General features: G+C 49.1%; 1 protein-coding gene across 1 annotated transcript in view; it reads right to left on the bottom strand.

Annotated features, from left to right (window-relative positions):
• Positions 1 to 5,177: 5,177 nt before the first annotated feature.
• Positions 5,178 to 18,499, bottom strand: part of PDLIM1 (PDZ and LIM domain 1) — a 44,635-nt gene continuing 31,313 nt past the window's right edge. The window contains exons 4-7 of the mRNA XM_072869690.1: positions 17,309 to 17,499; positions 10,699 to 10,853; positions 7,401 to 7,518; positions 5,178 to 5,724 (exon numbers count right to left, since the gene is read on the bottom strand). Coding sequence (XP_072725791.1) covers positions 5,538 to 5,724; positions 7,401 to 7,518; positions 10,699 to 10,853; positions 17,309 to 17,499 — 651 coding nt within the window. The 3' untranslated portion in view covers positions 5,178 to 5,537. The remainder of the gene's footprint in view (positions 5,725 to 7,400; positions 7,519 to 10,698; positions 10,854 to 17,308; positions 17,500 to 18,499) is intronic.

Raw genomic sequence — 18,499 nt, 5'->3', positions numbered from 1 at the left:
GATGACTGAGGATGTACTTTCTGGGAAGGGAGGGTTTGAGACTACAGTGGGGCAGAAAAGACAGGTGAAAGATATTACTTACATATGTAGCCTCTACAAAACAGCTGTAAGCAATGGTTTGCAACTGGGACATCAGGTAGCTTTTAAACTTTCAATTCTGGTTTGTGAAAATGTCATCTAGGTGTAGTCAAAAGCTGCACTCATGGAGTTGCAGCTGGAGCTGACACAGTTGCAGTTGTGCTAGTTATGCCAGGGCATAGGTAACATGGAAGAAAATAAAATCCTACCTCATCTATCAGACTTTGGAAACTAGTTTCCAGTCACTTTATGATCATTCTTACTCTCCATAGAGAGAAATATGTTAGCCTGATTTAGAGAAAGTTATCTCTACCTCCCTTATAGAGGTAGAGATGTTTATCTTTACCTCTATAAGGGAACAAACAAATCTGTTAGGTATTGAGTAGGCTGGCTCTGACCTTGCCTGTTGAAAGCCCTGTCTTGTTTCTAATTGCTGAAGACAAAAGTTTCTACGTTTTCTGCTCAGTTACTTATTAGCCTTACTAATGCAAAGTCCAACATGTGCTATTTCCACGTGTTACTTACATTTGCTGAGCTACTGTGCTAGTCTCCTTTATGCATTGTTTTATGCTAGCGAAGACCTACTACAAGATTTAAGAGTAAATGATGTATCTACAATAGCATCTAAATGGAATAATTGTAGAAGTTTTAATAGTAACTGACATAATTGCTTTCACACAGGCTTACCTAACTTTTGAAGACTCATTTGCCCTGCTCAACCTGGACAGCTACCTGAATGTCACTGCAGGCCAATATGGTGGAAAATAAAAATTAACAAGAGTTTCTATCCCATAACCAGCACAGCTAGGATTTAATAATAATTGCTGCCTTCCTAAAAATGCATAAGCTAGCATTAATGCTAACAGTAGCATTAGTGAAATGGAGTTGCTGTTTAGCAATGTGTGGAGCTTGACATTATTTAGAGAGATTTTGCAGAGCTGTGGCTGCTTTTCTAGCCCACCGTCAAAAAGTAAAAGCAATGCACAGTTTTTGCTTGCTGACATGTAGGAGCCCATCTCTCAGTCCCCCCCTTTTTTTTTTGGCTCCTCAAGTACTGTGAATGTCGCTGATCAAAGCAAGCACAGTACCTTCTTGGCATGACTTTGCATTTCTTCTTCCTGCAGTCAAGAGTAATGTTCACACTTGCTATCCACCAAAGCTATGAAGGGGCAGTCCAGCATTTGTGCACTTAATGCCTACAGGCAAAGTCCGGGGCATGCTGCAAGGGGTGCTGGTGTTTCAGAAAGCAGCCTTCCTTTCTGTAGGTGGGGGGAGATCCACAGGTAAATGCAGTAATGACAATGTGAGGGTGTTTGGGGCTGGGGGGATGACTGGTGCTAATAGTTTTAAATTGTTCTGGGTGAAATAATGTCCCCTTGATTTTCCATTAGAGGGGAAAAAATACTTCAGCAGATACAAGACACACTCTTGAAGTGTAGATTTGTCCTGGTGACTTGGAAGCAGTGCTCCTGTCCTGTGCCTGTATGGAGATATATGCAGCTGTTGTTCCTCCTGTTGGGGATGTCTGTGGATGTTTAAGCTGTTGAGACCAGATGGATGGACAGAAAGATGGGGTCTCAGCTTGCTTGTGTGTTGCCACTGTGTGTCTACGTGCAGGTTTTTGGTTGTGGGGTTTTTGTTTTGGTTTTTGGGGGTTTTTTTGTGTGTTTGTTTGTTTTGTTTTAATCTGGTGAGCACCTTGTATTCTTAGCCAGGGAGGGCTGGGGACAGGTTGCTGATGGTTTTTCCAGGTGATGACAAGAAAATGTGTGTTAAACTTATCTGACACCTTAGAACCTATTTAATAGCATTTCACCAGCACTCGAATGCACGCTGTGCACATACCATCATTCCGGTATTTTTACTTACCTGCCTAGCAAAGATGATGTTTGAGCTGCCAAGACCCCACCTTGCCAACAATCTGAGCTCTGAAACTTAAATGTACATGTGCAAGCAGGAGCAACTGGCCATGCTGCTCAGTGCTGTTTTGCTGGAGGGAGGGGGGTGGTGATGGTGTGGGGTGTGAGGAGGAGACAATGAGAGGTCTGTCTTGATGATGCTGTTAGTTTGGTGGGGGTTTTTTTAACCCTTTTCTATCTGCGTTATCTCCTGGGGGCCAGCTCTGTTGAGTCACTGCCAGCAGCAGGGTCATTTTAACTGTGTAAACAGTTTTAAAAAATAGTGATTTTTGTTCTCAGCTCAGAAGGGAGATGTGCTTCTCCATCCTACGCAAGCCCTCTTCTCCAGCCTGCCATGTCTCACGGCTGATGCCGTGCTCATGGCTTTCCACACCACGGCTGAGCGTGGCACCCCGTGCCGGGTGGATGTGGCTCCCACAAGCCAACAGGGAGCAGCCATGCGCAACCGCTGTCTGCTGCACAGGGTGATATGGGAGACATGGTGGTGGCCAGGAGAGGCCACAACCGGAAACCCAAGGAATCTGTGTTAAAAATGACAGATTGTGCTTTGTGCTACGCTGCACATCTAGGTGAGACAGCCCCTCTTTGGTGGGATGCTAGCTCACTTGCACACTGACACTCTTCAGATAGGAAACTTTGACGATTATCTTACATTATTGTTAACTTCCAGAGCAGGCAGCTCAGTGTGGTTGCAGGCATGACCCCATTTAACCTATTTTGTTATTGTTGACAAACTCCAGATGCCAATTGTTAAACTCCAGAGGAATTTGGAAAGTCAGACTATAGTGGATGCTGCAGTTGCCAAATATTTTGTCCTACATCGTAAAAAAAATTGAATACATTCCTTTTTTCAGTGAGCTACAGCAGAGAGAGATCAAAGTCCTTCCCAAGTAACGAATGTGAATTGCCTCACTAGCCTGTTCCCATAGTGATAAATTGGATCAACACTGGTATCTGCATTAGAAACCTACACCTCCAGAGCTATCCCCCAGACCTTTTGTAGTTCCCAACTCCTGCATCAAGCCCTGCACAATCAGTGTTTTCCCAGCAGTGCTGCCAGCCTTCGCTGCAGGAGCTCGGCTGGGGCGATAAAGCACACAGCCCTAGACAAAGCAGGGCTTGTCGTCTGCAGCGTGGGGCTGGGGTGGGGAGGGCAGGGGAAATGCCAGGCACGGTTCAGGCTTTTCCGTCCTGACCCCCTGACGTAAGAGCAAGCTTGTGAGATTATCTGGAATGAGCCACGTTTTGCTGATGGATGTTTGTACAGTATGAAAACATTTGGTGGCTTTGTGTACACTGAAGGGCTCAGCCCATGTGCTGGCGTTGGGGTGCAGCTCACCAGCTGGCCACAGTGGCCAGCATTTTCTTCCTGCAAGGCAAGCAGACAGCCATGGGTGGCAGGCAGCCAGGAGCCCCAGCCTGCTGAGAAAGTGGGCAGCAAGGAGTGTGCAGTGCTGGGAGCAGCCACGGTCCTGCGTCCCGGCAGGGCCTGAGCACTGATCTGAGATGCAGCCAGAGCAATCTGTTCCTGCAGGTTTTACTCCTTCGGCCCTGTGGGTCTGTGCTCTCCGCTGCTGCACTGGCTTTTTGCCCAGCCCAGCCCAGCCTGCCTGCACCTGCCAGCGCTGAAGCACGGAGAGCGTTTCCCTCTCAGCGCTGTGGAGGAGAAAGGATTAACTCCCCTCAGCAGCAGTGAAGGGAGATGTCACCCCAGCAGGCCAAAAAATACCCCCACTCTCAAAAATAAAGCTGCTTTTGGTAGTAGCTGGAGTTTGTGCAGGTGTGTGCAGGCATGTGCTGCCAGCACAGAGCAGCCAGGCTTTTCCCAGGGATGACCTGGATGAGGAGTTTGCTGGTTGAGGTATGCCATCCTCACTTGCTTGCCACTGCCCATAGAAGGAGCCTGAGGGGATGAGCTAAATTTAGCTGGGTTGGTAAATTAGTCCCCTCCCCAACCTGCCAAAAAGCTGTACAGTTGATCTGGACAGTGGGAGGCTTATCATCTTGGTGACAGGTCAGCTTTACCTCAGGTGAAGACTGGGTTGTGTTTTGGTTTGTTTTTTGGGTTTTTTTTTTGTTTTGGTGGTTGGTTTTTTTTTGTAAGGCAGCTGTGCTGTGGTGTGATTCATCATGAAGGAGAGGAAACATGGGGCACAGCAGTAAAGCATTGCTGAAGAGGGCCAGGACGTGGCAGGACAGGCACACGATCCTGTCCGTAGCTGTTGCAGATGTGCCCACTAACCCCAAGGGTGGAGGCAGCCCTGTGCCTGCCAGAGAGGGCCTGTATGCGGCTACAAACCCTTCTGTTTTCAACCTCTGGCCATCTGTTTTAAAGCAAAGATGACACTACATCTTAGAAACCATTTATTTTTACACCAAAAGAACAGCCAGCATCTCATTCAGAGGTGTGAGCAGAGAAGTAACTTCACCGCAGATCATCTCTTAGCTATACGTGGGTGGAGGCGATGCTGCTTGGGCACCATCAGCCCCTCCTCCAGTGCACAAGGATCGCACTCACCCCACATCAACCCTAAAAGCACCCCCCAACCACCATGCATGTCTGGTGGCACAGGGAGCACGGCGATGCTGCTGACAGCCACACAGGGCCTTCCTTGCACGGAGGACTGTCCCAAATGTCTGCTGGCAGAAACAACCATGGCCATGGGTCTGCCCTGGGTTGGATGAGGGGGTGTGTGGTGACAAGACCCATCCTTACCAGCCTGCACCCAGCCCCAAGCCTGCGGTGCCGGGGTGGGGAGCCAGCATGGAATGAACAGATGGAACAGGGACTATAACCACTCAAACCTTCCCCTCTTTGCTCCAGGACTACCTGGTTTCCAGCGAGCATCAAGTGGACATTTTTTTTCATAGAGGTCAGTTTGTGACTGTGGGGAACGGAGGGGCACCTGGGTGATGCGGTAACGGGAAGCATTGACGTGCCTGGTCCCATCATCATGAAGCAGTGCTGGGTGCAGAGGAGGCAGCTCTCGGCTCCCTTGCAGGGTGCCAGCAGGCAGCTGCTAACAGCAGCTGGGCAGCATGCACGACCAGTTTGACTCAATTTTGTAATTCCCTCCCACTGTTCTCCAGGGTAAACAGAGCCATACACTGGGTACCTCTTCTGCTGCCCTGGGAACTCCCATCCAGTGCAGAGAGATACCAGGAGAGAGCAGACACATCTGCCTTGTGGATTCACCCCATTTATTGAATGCAAACAGAAGGCAAATAACTTGGACACAGAAGCGTTGTAATCTGACTTTGGCCTCTGGCTTTCCTGTGTGATTGACAGCACAAAGGAGGAAAAAAAATTCTGTGTATTTAAAAAAAACCCACAAACGGTGAAAGAGGAGACAAAAAGAATGTTGAACAATTAGTGACATCTTATGTGAACAGATGGAGGATTAATAATGGCAAGGAAATTCAAAGCCATGCCAAGCATTCCTTGTTGCAAACAAGATTTGGCAGGGGACAGGGATGATGCTTTCCAAGGAAAAGCAGCAGAGGAGAAACCATCCACACTGGCTTTGTGAGCAGCATGGTTTACTGTGGGAAGACAGTGACCACCTCATAGCCCTCTGGGGGAATCACCCGCTCCCGGGCGTGCTTCTCGCAGTAGATTTGGTCTTCCACGAAGAAGTGTCCTTTCTGCTTGAGGTTGGTGCCGCAGTCGCTGCACACATAGCACTCGGGGTGACGCTGCTTGTCCCGGATCTTCACAAACACCCCTCTGGGGAAGGAACCAGCACCTCTCAGCACCAGGCGCCCACCACTGCCTCCCTCCTTCCCAGCCACCTCCCACCCAGCCCAGACCCACACCAGCGCTGAAGGTGGACGATTTTCTCCTGCTCCCAACAAGTCAAAGTATAGGCCCTACCTCTGGTCAGGCAGATGTTAACAGCACTTTTAGAGCCCAACATGTGCCGACATGGGAGCTCTCCTTTGGAAAGTGTTTCCTAGCAGTGGCTTGCCTAAGTTTCACAGGGACAGTCCTATCACTGGTGGTGGCAAAAATCACTGCGATGGCATCTTTAGCTGATGGCTGGAGACAGTGCAACAGCCTTCAAATGCCCATGATCAAATGACAGGCATCAGTTTGACCATCTGGGGGAGCAAAATCCAGGTCCAAACCAACTGGATTGCAAAACAAATCCAGCAATGACTGCCACCACCAACGGAGGGGATGAAGGCTGCACGGCCAGCCACTGCCCTTCTGGTAGCGATGGACACGCCAGGTATGTATGGGAGAAGCACAGAGACCAGATCCTGGCTCTGATCTCAGATGCTGCTGCTTGGGAGCTGCAGTGACTGGATCCAGCCAGCTCTTACTGGAAAACTTCACAGCTTAACCCAGCAGATGATGAGGAAAACTACATAGCAACTCTTTAACTATCACCAGCAGCAACACAACAATTTGCCAGGAGTATCATTTTGTTCCAGCAGCCATCTATATTTTCCATAATTCATTAGTTTTTAGTGCTATTCATAGCTTTGTGCTTTCTCTCCAGATCTACCCAGCTGGTAGAATAATTGTAGGGTTTGTCTCTGATTGATTCATATTTTACAGGCTATGGATTGCCTCTGTAATGACTCGGACAGTCCTTGGCGCTCCATGCATGCCAGGACCATGCAATCACAGCATAGTGGGTCTCAGCAAAAATCTGATAGCTTGTGGTGGGCGGCATGGGAGAAATCTGAATTCTTCCATGACGATGCAGGTGGGCTACTAGCACTTGACTGCTGAAGGCAAGCTAAGGGGTTGTAGGGAAGACTTTGTGGTTGAGAAACTGAATGGTGAATCAAAGACATGGGTTGGGTCCCTCATGCTGTCACACTCATGGTACAGCAGCTATGTGTTGAACCCATGCCCCTGCTGTGCTGGAAGTCAGACATACCCACATAAAGACAACAAAAATTATGTCTGTGTATACACATGGGAGGTGTGTGGTCTTACAGCAGCGTGGGGAACAGAATGCAGCTCTCCCAGTCCACATTGCCTCTGACCACCAGGGCAAGTCCTCACTCCATGGCTGGGAGTGCCAAGACATGAAAATCATTAAATACACAGGCCCTGGATGGAAAGGTCATTTGGTTTCTGGGTGCTGTAAACAGATTTCAGGTAGGAAGCAAAACACTGCAGCAAAAACTGTCTTGAGGTTTGTCTCACAGGGACTTGCTTTGGTTTCTATCGATATGGATGTGTAGAGGGAAACCCAACTCCTGCGTCACTGCAGGGAACTGCAGCGTTAGTGTTATCAAAGCTGGTGAGAATACACATGCCTTGAGCCGGCTCCTGGATGCACTGGATGTGGGTAGTGGAAGTGTTTCGGGTGCAGCGCCTCAGCCCCTCGCACAGGCATGAGATGCTCAGCCACAGCCTGCAACCCCAGGGACAGGCTTACTTACACAATGCCAGATCCACACTTCTCACACATGGGCAGCTTCTGGGCATTCCCAATCGATGAGGCCACCTTTGAGGTGGGGGCTTTGACGCTCCTAAATCCAGATGGTTTGGTAGGGTCTCCTGGGGGTGGAAGGAGAGTGCTTCAGAGCATGTGAGATGTGTGGCTCTAGGCTCTTCCTCCCAAGCAGATGCTCTGCTAGGGAGGGGTGATGTTCTTTAACCCCAGCTCTGAGGCAGGGATTCATGCATGGAAAAGGGGGCAGGGATTTACGGGTGTGTGGGGAGGAAGGAGAGGAGGAACACAGCTAAACCTGGCCCTGGAAACCTGAGGGCCTGAGACCGTGGGCAGTCAGACGAGATGCTTAAAAGCCTATCAGACTTTAGCTGATGTGTCTCACATGCACAGATGCACAAAGCAAAGCCAAGCCTCTGCCCCAGCCTTGGCAGCACCAACAGTCTGCCTGTCGTGTCCTGATCACATACACAGGGCCAAGCTGATTGCCAGATTTGGGCTCAGAAAGAGGAGGTGGGTGTCCTGGCAGAGTAGGGAGGACTGTCAAAGTCCTTTTGCAGTCTGCTGTCTGGTGTACGGTGGTGCTGGCTCCCCCAAGACTCCTGGAAGAGTTGGTTAACAAACTCCTTGTTGTGGCAGGGCCCTGGGACACTGGGGATAACCTTGTGCTCTCCTCTGCTGCGTAGCATGCTCCAGGGATTGTATGTCCCTGGATTGCTCCAGGGAGCATGCGTAGCATGCTCCAGGGATTGTATGTTGTAGTGCAACCTCTCTGGGGCAGGGATGTCCTGCAGGTCCTTCACAGGAGCCATCTGCTGACCTGGATGCCTATGACAGCAGTGGATCCTAGATGCAGGATACAAGGCAAGCCTTTAAATATCTGCAGTGAAAAAGGAGCCTCTTACAAAATGACACCATTGATGTGACTAGTCCTATCTATGTGACTTTTGCAAGACGTTCAATACCAGGCAACAAGGGAAGGAGGGCTGCAGAAACCCCCACGATGTTTCACCAGAAACAGAGGGGGTCGATGGGCAGACCCCATGCCACCTCAGACTGTGAAGGACGCTGATAAAAACCCTTCTGACGAGTGTCAAGCCAAGAGCACACTGCACCAGTTGTTCCTGGTGTAAGGGAAGGACAAACTCTCCAAAGGCACACCCTGGTGACCAGCAAGGTCAGGCACACATCACAGTCCAGGGCAGCACCACTGACAAGAGAGCTGAGGGGAAAAGCTGGGGATCTGCCCACAGCACCTCCCTGTCACCCAGCCGAGCGCAGAGAGCAGCCCGAGTGCCACCACTCACCCGTGGGGCGGATGACACTGCGCTGCTTTGCCTCTGGGGCAGCCTTCAGCTCAGAGGTTTGCCCCCAGCTCCGTGCAGAGATGCTGGTCCAGAGGTGCAAGTTCCCTAATGGGGGCAACAGCCCATGCACCCTCCAAACACAGCAGGAAGCACCTGGCCTCCAACAGTTACTGCAAGTGACCCTTGCTGGGAAGGAAGCAGCAGCAACCACATTTTCAGGCTCTTCCCTATCACCTCTGCTCATTCCCTCTGCCTCAAACAGCATTTTGCTCGCATCAACAGCATTGCCAGCATGTTAAAATCTCTCTAAAGGAATCAGCTCAATCAAATACCCACAGGAAACGTAACCTGTTCCGCCCTGCAAAACACCCTCCACCTAAGAGCGCAGGGTCAGGTCTAAACAAAGAGCAGCCGTGGTGCTTCCACACATCAGCACCCACACACAGACCCGTGCCCAGGGCCAGGCTCTCAGCTGGTGTAAGTCAGCACAGCCGATAGAGCCAGCGATGCCCTGGGGGACTTGTCCAGGCTGAGGAGGTAGTTCCCTGCTGCTACTCACAAGCCATCGCCTGAAGACGGGCTTGGAGAAGCAGCCAACAAATGTGCCATTTATCTGCTGTTTATCGCAGCCGACATGGTGACTCAGCAGCAGCGGTGTTTGAGCCCGGCCGAGCAGAGCGGCAGGCAGAGGCACTGTCTCCTCGGGGACAGACATTCCTTTGGGGCTGTGTAACCTCCTGGCCCTGCTCTGCATGGGTGATTATCAGCTCATGGTGGAGCAATGCCAAAGCCAATCCTGGTCTGTGACTGGGCAGGTAAACCTTGTGCCAGAGAATCCCAATAATGCTGCAAATCTTCAAAGAAAGATAAAACAGAGAGGCTTTTGCTTCTTATCTTCTTCAGCACTACTAAGCATGGGGGAGGACCTTGGATGCATGAGAAGTCCCAGCTACTCCAGTCCCTTCCATGCAGGACCTGAACCCTGAAGGGCAAGTTGCAAACACTCAATATTTAAAAGATGTTTTCAGGTAGGTATTTTAACAGCATATTAAAGACTCCAAGATCCTGGTTTCTTTCTTCCTATTGTTTGCTTACTTTCTTCACCTTGTTCTTTCCTTACAGATCCCTCAGACCTACCAGCACTTGGCTGATCTGTTTCCCTATGTGGCAAATATCTCAGCACCAGGCTTTTGTTGGATGAAATTGAACATTCCACTGCCAAGCTAATAACACAAAAGACAAACTCTCAACTGGCCTAAGGAAAAAAAAAGTCATTCTTGGAATTCTTTTCCTATTTATTTGTTTATTTTATTTTATTCAAGGGGAGAACAGAGTACGATTTGGCCCCCACCTAAGTTAATTGGCTTTTTTTATCTTAAAGTCTATAGCCCTGAACTGCACAAGTCCAGATGTCAGATCAAGAATGCCAAGCAGAGCGAAGTTTCAGAGATTAAAAGCTATGAACTGCTCACTGTAATCCAGCTTTGATATTTTTACATTCAGCTGCAGAAGTGGATCCTTTTTCTTGTGTAGAGGGCTGGAGATCAGAAGCTTTAAGACTCACTGAAGAGCCCTATCTTGTGGTACCATTCAAAGTCTTGACTCTAAGATGGTCTTTAATCAGTGAATATTATCTTAAAGGGGCAAAACTTTAGAAAGTAAAGAAGAGTTTTTGCAACTTTTAAAATTCCTTCTTGATAACTAAATGTTGTAGGAGTTTATTTCTTGAGCACTCACTCAGTGTGTAAGCAACGATATGGGCCCATAGACACTGAAACTAATCAAGGAGAGGAAATGTAAGAGTAAAGTTAGTGAAAGGGTCTGTTTCTGTGGAAACCATCTACACACACACTACCTTGAACAATCACCAGCTAAGGAAGGAAAATACAGTTTTAGATGTTACTCTCAAACACTGTACACAGCCCAAGGAATGGGAAAAGGGAAGAGCACACTCAGATTAGGTATGCAGTGAGTGCTTACCTTTCTCTTCTGACTCCAAAATCTCTTGCAACACGAGGAAGGAAGCAGATTGTCTGGGTGGCTCATGTGACTCTTGATTCTCCTGGAGCATCTTGTAAACCTCAGATTCTCTGTCTATGACGATGCCACCTGGGGGCTGGTTATGCTGATCTAAACTGAGGAAGGAACAGAGACCGTGCTTGTTAAACGGCTGAAAATTAAAGCCAGTCCCTCTCGCAAAATTTTCACAACGCATCATATGACTGAAGAATGAACGTGCAAAACAAATGCACAACAGGACGCCATAAAACACGGAGGTGCTGGATGTGCTCGCACAAGACAGCTGCAGCCCAGGCAGGATCGGCACCCTGGGCTATCTCCTCGTACGCCAGTGCCAACGGTTCTCACTGACCGCCTCCCGCCAGTCCCCAAGCGTTCTCCCTGCTCTGCAATTACTATATACTCCAGAAACTAGAACCTTCTGCCCAGGAAATCATTGTTCTATTAATAGGAAAATAAAGAACTCGTGTGCTGGGATGGGAATCCCACATAGTAGCTGTGTCACCTATGCATATTCTTTGCGTGCATAAACTACTTTAGACTGCTACCTTACACCACTGTGAATCTCCAATTAAGTAAAGTTTATTCCATTAAAAAGAAATCTTTGCAAGTACACTATGAATTGGTCCTAAAGGCCACCTTCACAAAGTAACAGCTGTAGGATCTAAGTAAAAGATCCTCTGATGGGCAATAATTTAATTTGGTTTTCAAGTGAATGTTATTATTTCCATTTTATAGGTGGAGACTGAGCCACAGCCCATTTACAGCATTTAACTAAGGTTAATGAGCAGGTCAAGGGCAGAAGAGCTTTCTGCCTGCCAAGACTAAGCCCTCCTTTCAGCTGCCTCCTGAAGCGCTGCTTCTGCCACTCGTCACGAGGGACTTGCACCCTCAGCCTAGAGCCCGAGGTGCTTCAGGGGCAGCTTTTCACAGTGCAGGGTGGCTGAAAGGGTGGTCATTGTGTCACTGGAAGGGTCTTTAGGGGAAAAAAGGAGAGGCTGGAGGCAGTACCTAGGATGTTCTCCACATCCACTGGGTACAGGATAAACTACAGGCTTATAACTGCAAGAGGATAGTCAGAATATCCCTTGGGAAAAGCTTTCCAATGGACAGACAACAAAATACCAGAGGAGATTGCCGTGGACAGGTGAGCAACCTCCATACTAAATGATTTAAAGAGAGTCTGGACAAATATCCGCTGGGAATGATTTAAATCAGTGGTTTAAATTGACCAAATGCTGGGCTAAGGGATGGACTAAACAACTCGGGAGGTTCTTGCCTGCCTTGTATATTCTGTGGCTGGAAAAAAAAATCTCTGGAAAAATGATACAACTGACAAGTCTCCTCTGACAGCTCAATTACATAATGCAGCCTTATAAATGTAAATGGTCTATTAGGTTTCACCGTCCCTGCACCCTGTGATTGCTTGAAAAGTACATAAACATCCTGAAGTTCAGACTAAATTGCAGAGGGGAATCTTTTTCTTGAGGAGGCAATTGCATACTTTCCATGCCAATGTGCAATTGAGCCATCTGGGAGTTACTCTACATAATAAACTCTTCAAGCATCAGAGGTAAAATCATCGCACGTGTTATAAAATGTTATTTCCATAAAAATAATTTCATAAAATGTTTCCATCTTTAGTAATTTTCAGAGGAGCAGGAAGCACATCAGACTTGCAAGCAGTTGAACCCTTGAAGCCTGAATCTCATTTAGTGAAGCCTCTCATCCAAAATAAAATAATGATGTGCCTGCTATTACACAGAAAATGTCCTAGGTTATCCCAAATGAATCCATGCTCCACATTACATTCATCTTATGTAAACTCATATGCTCCCACCACTCTATCCACCCATAAAAACGTTAGGCAAGAAGTCTGTCATTGCAGTTTGCATACTAAGAATGTTTCACTAACATGCATTCAAAAAGCAAAGGCTAAATCATCTTAAAGAGCACTAGAGTCAAACAAAGCCATCACATTTCAACCATGCATTGTGACAGTGTGCAAAACATACAGATCAGCTCTCCCAGGTATGCACCCTATAGATATACTTGCATATACAAGACTTCTGAAAGACTATAAAAAACCCCAAGTCCTAGAATTTGTACCAGCACAGTGAAATACCTCAACTTGTCAGGGCAGAAGGCTATGCTGCTTAAAGAAAAAAAAACACCAAAAAGCACATGCATCTTTTGAATGGGCAAGGCCACAGGCACAGGAATTGTGCCGGCAGGATAATGAGTCTCCGTATGTCGGCTGATTTATAGCACCTCCTGTTACACAGGTACTTCATCTGCAGCAATCACCACCAACTGGTGTCCTTTCCATGTGCAGGAGTTCTCTGATGCAGAAACTTTGTAGGGGACAATTCCAACAGCCTTTACTGGATTTCAGACTCACACAACCGTTACTGGATTTCACTGCTTCTACCATGGGCAACTTGCAATGCCGACTGAGTAAGACTGGATCATTGAGCTTTGAAAATTGGCAAGAAGAGGGTCATAAAAACCATAAAGACACAGCCTTGCACAGTGTCTTCAGAAAAGCACAACTTATTCTTTACTAATGCCATTTTACTATTTTATGCTAGCACATTTTGTAAAGTCTACAAGGATCTCAAAGCTGGGCTACAGGAAGGCCCAGTCCTTGGAGCACTCGCTTTTGCAATGAAACAATTGCTGATGCCTGGGGCTCCTTTGTGAGTGTTATCAGCTGTCCAGACCAGCACAGCCAGCCAGCAGAGTGTGACCGCTCCTGGCACGCACGGTATCGACTACAAGCCAGAGCAGTGATCTACAGCAAGTAACTGGACTGAGTAACAAGGCAGGAGTAAATCCACTGCCTCCCATTATCTCTTGGCTTCTGGCACTCAGCAAAGCTTGGCTGTGTGGGTCCATGGGTGAGGACGCCAGCTTTTCTGCTTTGAAGCACATGGTGCTCAGCCCAGAGGAGACTGTGAGCAGCCGAGGAGCTATGAGATCTGGCTGTGCCCTTTCGCTCTGCCCCACGGAGGCCATGGGACTGACCACCTCCTTGGGCCAGGTCACACAGCTGCAAGCTGCTTGGTCACATAGCGGGGTAACTCTGCTGAAGGTTCACATCTTCTGAAACAATTCAGCCTTGATTGGAGCCCTCCTGCAAGATGGCTAAACGTGCTTTCTGCTTCACCCATTTTGATGCTGAAGTCCTCCCTATAAAACCCTGTGGGCTGTCATTTAGAGGCATGGGCAAGCCGGTTCCCAACTGCCACAAAGCAAACACCAAAGAGCACCCCGCCCTCGTGGCTCTCTGCAGGTCCTGCAGACCTCAGAGCATGTTGAGCATCCTCCACTCTTATGGACAAAGAGGCAGCCCCAAGAGCAGCAACCTGTGCAGATGAGTAGGCATGGAGATGGAGTTCAGCTGCGAGGTGAAGTGGAAAGGGAAGGACCTGTTTGATCTAGTATGCAGGGTGGGGACATAGACTGGGTCCTCCATGTGTCTGGTTCCTGCCCAGGCTGCTCCAAACTCAGGATTGTTATCAGCCAAAGATGGAGACCCATGGGGACCTGCTTCAGCCTGAAATGAAGCACACCCAGTGCACGCCCATGGCCCAGCCTGCAGCCAGCGAAACAAAAGCACAAGGACATGTGCAGCAGCACCTTCCAGTCACAAATGACAACAGTCATTTCAGGGCAGGAGAAACACCAGCTTTCAGGATGAAGCACTCTCCTGCCCCCAGCAAATCCATCTGCTGCAGGAGGCTCCTCCAGGAAAGCCACCAGCTGCTGCCAAAGCCCTGCTGCACGGATGCCAGGGGCAATGGACACACTGACAGGCTGAAATGATGTTTTGGTGCTTCCCGCAGCGCTGGACACAGACACAATGCAGAGAAAGCTCCTGTGAAGAGTCATGCACTAATGTCGGAAAGGTGAAATGTAAATGCCGTTTCCTTGTGACCGGCCAATGCCGTGAGCCACAGACAGGGACGAGGCACTCGTGGACACCAAGATGCGGATGAACAGATGCGGCGAGCCAGCCGCAGAGGCAGCGGGCAGGTTACCTGGGGAAATCGGGGCTAACAGAAGAGATCTGCCCCTGCAGGGAATCCATGATGTTGCTTTGCGAATAGAGCTGCAGGGGAGAATTGAACTGCACATGCAGCACTTTGAGTCCCGGCACCTCCACTTCCACGGGGCTGTTGGGGCAGACCTGGGCTGCGCGCTTCAGCTGCTCGGGCCCCACTCGAACTTGGCTGGGGACGGAGGAGGTGCTGTGCCTCCGCTGTGGTGGCTCGGAGGTCTGCGCCTGCAGAGGGTTATAGACGGAGGCAAAGGGAGCCTGCATCATGCTCGCTGGCGATGGGCAGCTACGGGCCCACGCGTTCATAGGCGGTTTGAGTTGTGGTTGTTTGGGGTTCATTTGGGTTTTACATTGTGGAATTGAGGGAAAAATGCAGAGGAGGAAGAAAGGAAAGAAGGAAGAAATTAATTAAGGGGTAAACCAGATACTCCAAGCGATACAAGCAGTTGCAGAATACTGTCTATTCCTTGTGCCGGAGGGACACACCACTGAATACATGACATTAAAGGCTTCTGGCTAATGCTGTGGCTCTGGTCTCACACTCCAGGTGTGTCCACACAAAAAACCTAAAATGCAGTCGCTCTACTGATGAGCAAATGCAGGGGTTGTAAAAGCAATGAAGACGTGGCAGCAGGGGTTTCACTATGAACTAGCTGCCTGAGCACACGCTCAGGGTCCCACTGTCCAGGCAAGGAATGCCACCTTCACTGCTGCCCTTCCCAAAGCTAGCCTGGGCACCCGACCGAGGGGCACTCTCACCTCCGATCCCAAAACAGATGTGCTCAGCAGTGGGGCTTCTCCCTGCCCTCCCCGCCTGCTTTGCGACACCAAATCCAGTGGAGATGTTTGCTGGTGTTTCTGTCTGTAGAGCAAGGTCGGCCATGTACAAATAACTCAGCAAAACAGACAGGCAGGAATTTAAAGGCAGCTGGAAGGCTGTGTGAAGGGAGAAGCTACACATCCTGTGCTTGTGCACTGGGGAGACCACAGTGTGTTTTTAATGGCAGGGTGAGGCCCCTGGCTTTCACTGAAAACCAGCAGCAATTCATTTGCTTTTGATGACTCTGTAAACAAAAGTGTATTAGCATCGAAGGTCTCATCCACAGTCCCCCCAGCATTCCTTTGCAGCTTGCTGTGTTTCAGCAAGGGAAAGATGAAAGAGATGCCATGTACCCCACACGCAGCAAGGCTGGCAATGGACCGTCCTGCTAGGAGGAGCACAGCGAGCCACAGCACTAGAAGAAACCCACCTCTTTGCTGATCCTTGCAAGAAAAAGGGATCAACCACAAGTTTCCAGCAAAATATACCTGGCTTCCAGGGAGCGCTCTCACCTGGAGCGCTCTCCAGACTAGACCAGAGGTGGTATCTGACTGCCAAATGGTCCCATCAGATTAACGCAAAGTCAGATCTCCCTTGTCCTCGCTCTGCCTTTGCTCAGCCCCTGAATGAGGCTGCTGAGGTCTACCAGAAGCAAATGAGGAACAAACATCTGTCACCTCATCTGCCAGCTGCAGCACCGTAACTCTGCCTAGAAGGGCCCATGCTGCAGACGGGGCTGCCAGTGCAAGAAGCCCGTTTCAGTCAGGGGCAAGTTTTCAGGCTTGTATTAAACCACAGTCTCAGGTCTTTGTGCCCTGCAAAAGCAGAGGCTAAAGTTACTTTTGTCTCCCCATTCACAAGTCAGGAATTTAGTCAAGCATCACCTAAAGCATTGGTCTTGCCGTTTTTGTTGTAAAGTGGCCAAAGTCTTCCCGGCAGTTTGGTACTGCTAGACAGAGACTTAGGGCAGTTAAACAACTTGACCAACACAGCCAGAAAGACTTCAGAAAGCTCCTGGTTTATTGCTTCCAATGAAAAAAGAGGAACTTTGGACTTCTGGGATCAAGTAATGTCTTTGGTGAAGCTCGGTTGCAACCACAAAAATCAACAGGCCCTTTTAAGGTTGGGACCCTTTCCAATCCCATATATAAAATCGCTCACAGAGGTATGAATGTTTCAGCTACTTTTTAAAACTCCTGTGAAAAACAAGGTTCAATAATAAAAAATAGAAAGACCCAAACTTAGGCAGAGCCTGTCTATGAATCCCAGCCCAGCCAGGAACGGGGACGCGTGTGCTTCCTGCGCTAGCCGGAACCCTTCCTGCCCAGCACTGCCCGCAAAGCCAGCATAAAACGCTAACTTTACAAAGTGCTCGTAACAAGCTATCAGGCACCTGTTCAGACCAGCAGGCTGGTATGTCATGCTGAACGCACGTGGAAACTGCGTTGGTCTCTGCTAAACAAAGAAACACAACAGCATTAATTTCATTTCTGCATCTCGTGAAACGTTCCCCGCTCCTCCGAGCCCTGCCCCTGGGAACCACATCCATGCTCGTGCCTCTGCTTCTTCCCTTGTCCTGAAAGAGAGCTTTTCTGGGTTAACAAATTGTTACCCTTGCAGCAGACTCATGTCTCCTGGAGCCTTCCCCTGGGGGCCCGGCAGGGGAGGGAGGCGAGGAAGATACTTACGGCTTGGCAGGCTCCAGGGCCCCAGGTGATGTCTTTGACTCCACCGCACTGTTGAAGGTCTGGATGTTCTCTGAGGAGTAGAGGCCTGCTGGGCTGTTGTACTGAGCAGTGATCACTCTGGGGGCAGAAGCCGTGGCAGCAGTGAAGGGCACCGCGCTCCGGTTGTGTGCACTTCCTATGTGCCTTATTTCCTGCATGCAAAGGAGCAGAGGCAAAAAATCAGAGGTGCTCAGGCGTGCACGTGGGATGTGATGGGGCAGCCCGGGGCGAGCAGCTGCTGCAATGGTGGCCTTTGCATGGGGTGTTGGCTGAGGAGCACGTGACGGTGACCACCAAAGCAGGTGAGCATCCTCCACACATCACGAGGGCCCCTGTCCCCGTCCCGGATGGCTTCAGGCTGACCTTCAGGACATTTCAGAGTTGACATGCTGGGAACTTAAGAACTCAGAAACACTGCCAGAGCTATTAGCTCAAGGTGCCACATGCCTGGAGCTCTCCTGCAAGCCTACAGTAAGCCACAGGACCTACCTTCTCATGCAAGGCTACAGATTTTAAGCATTCCTTGCAATTCCTGAAAGCAGAGCTGATTTCTATGGAGAAGTGAAGATGCGAGGCAGCACTCTTCAACGACATCTGAAAGTTTGGCTTTCCTTAGATAAGGGCAACCCAAAAAGAACGGCTTTGTCATTACTGCAAATGCTCTGGAGCATGTCTGCCTCTTCAGCTAAGACTGAGGTTCCCAGCTGCCTTTGACAAACAACTCTGGAATTTCTGGACAACAAATTCACAGAATAAAGGTGGGAAGATGACTCTTGTTAATACAAAAGACTGTCCACAGACAGTGACAGCTAAATGCCAGAGACCTCTTCAGTGCCAGCGGTATGAGGTGTCACCCAGACGTTCTGGGTTTGCTGCAAACTGGAGGCTTCCAGAGGTATTAGTGGATACTTAGAAACACTGGTTACAATTCAATAAGAAAGGGGCCAAACCCAAGTAAATAAGACATGAGGTAAGACTCTTCTGAATCACAGGCAGTGCTAACAAAAATGGGGAAATTTATAAGCCACCTCACCAGTTCAGCAGGCTGGGAATGAGCAGCCTTGGGGCAGGGATAACAACATCCAGGGCTCATTTCTCCCCAGAGAAGATGCTTGACCAAAGCAAGGAGTAAACACAGCAGGGCCTCACTAG

The sequence above is a fragment of the Ciconia boyciana genome, chromosome 8 (assembly GCF_034638445.1).
Source record: "Ciconia boyciana chromosome 8, ASM3463844v1, whole genome shotgun sequence".
Classification (NCBI taxonomy): Eukaryota; Metazoa; Chordata; class Aves; order Ciconiiformes; family Ciconiidae; genus Ciconia; species Ciconia boyciana.
This window is presented reverse-complemented; position numbering and strand designations above follow the sequence as displayed.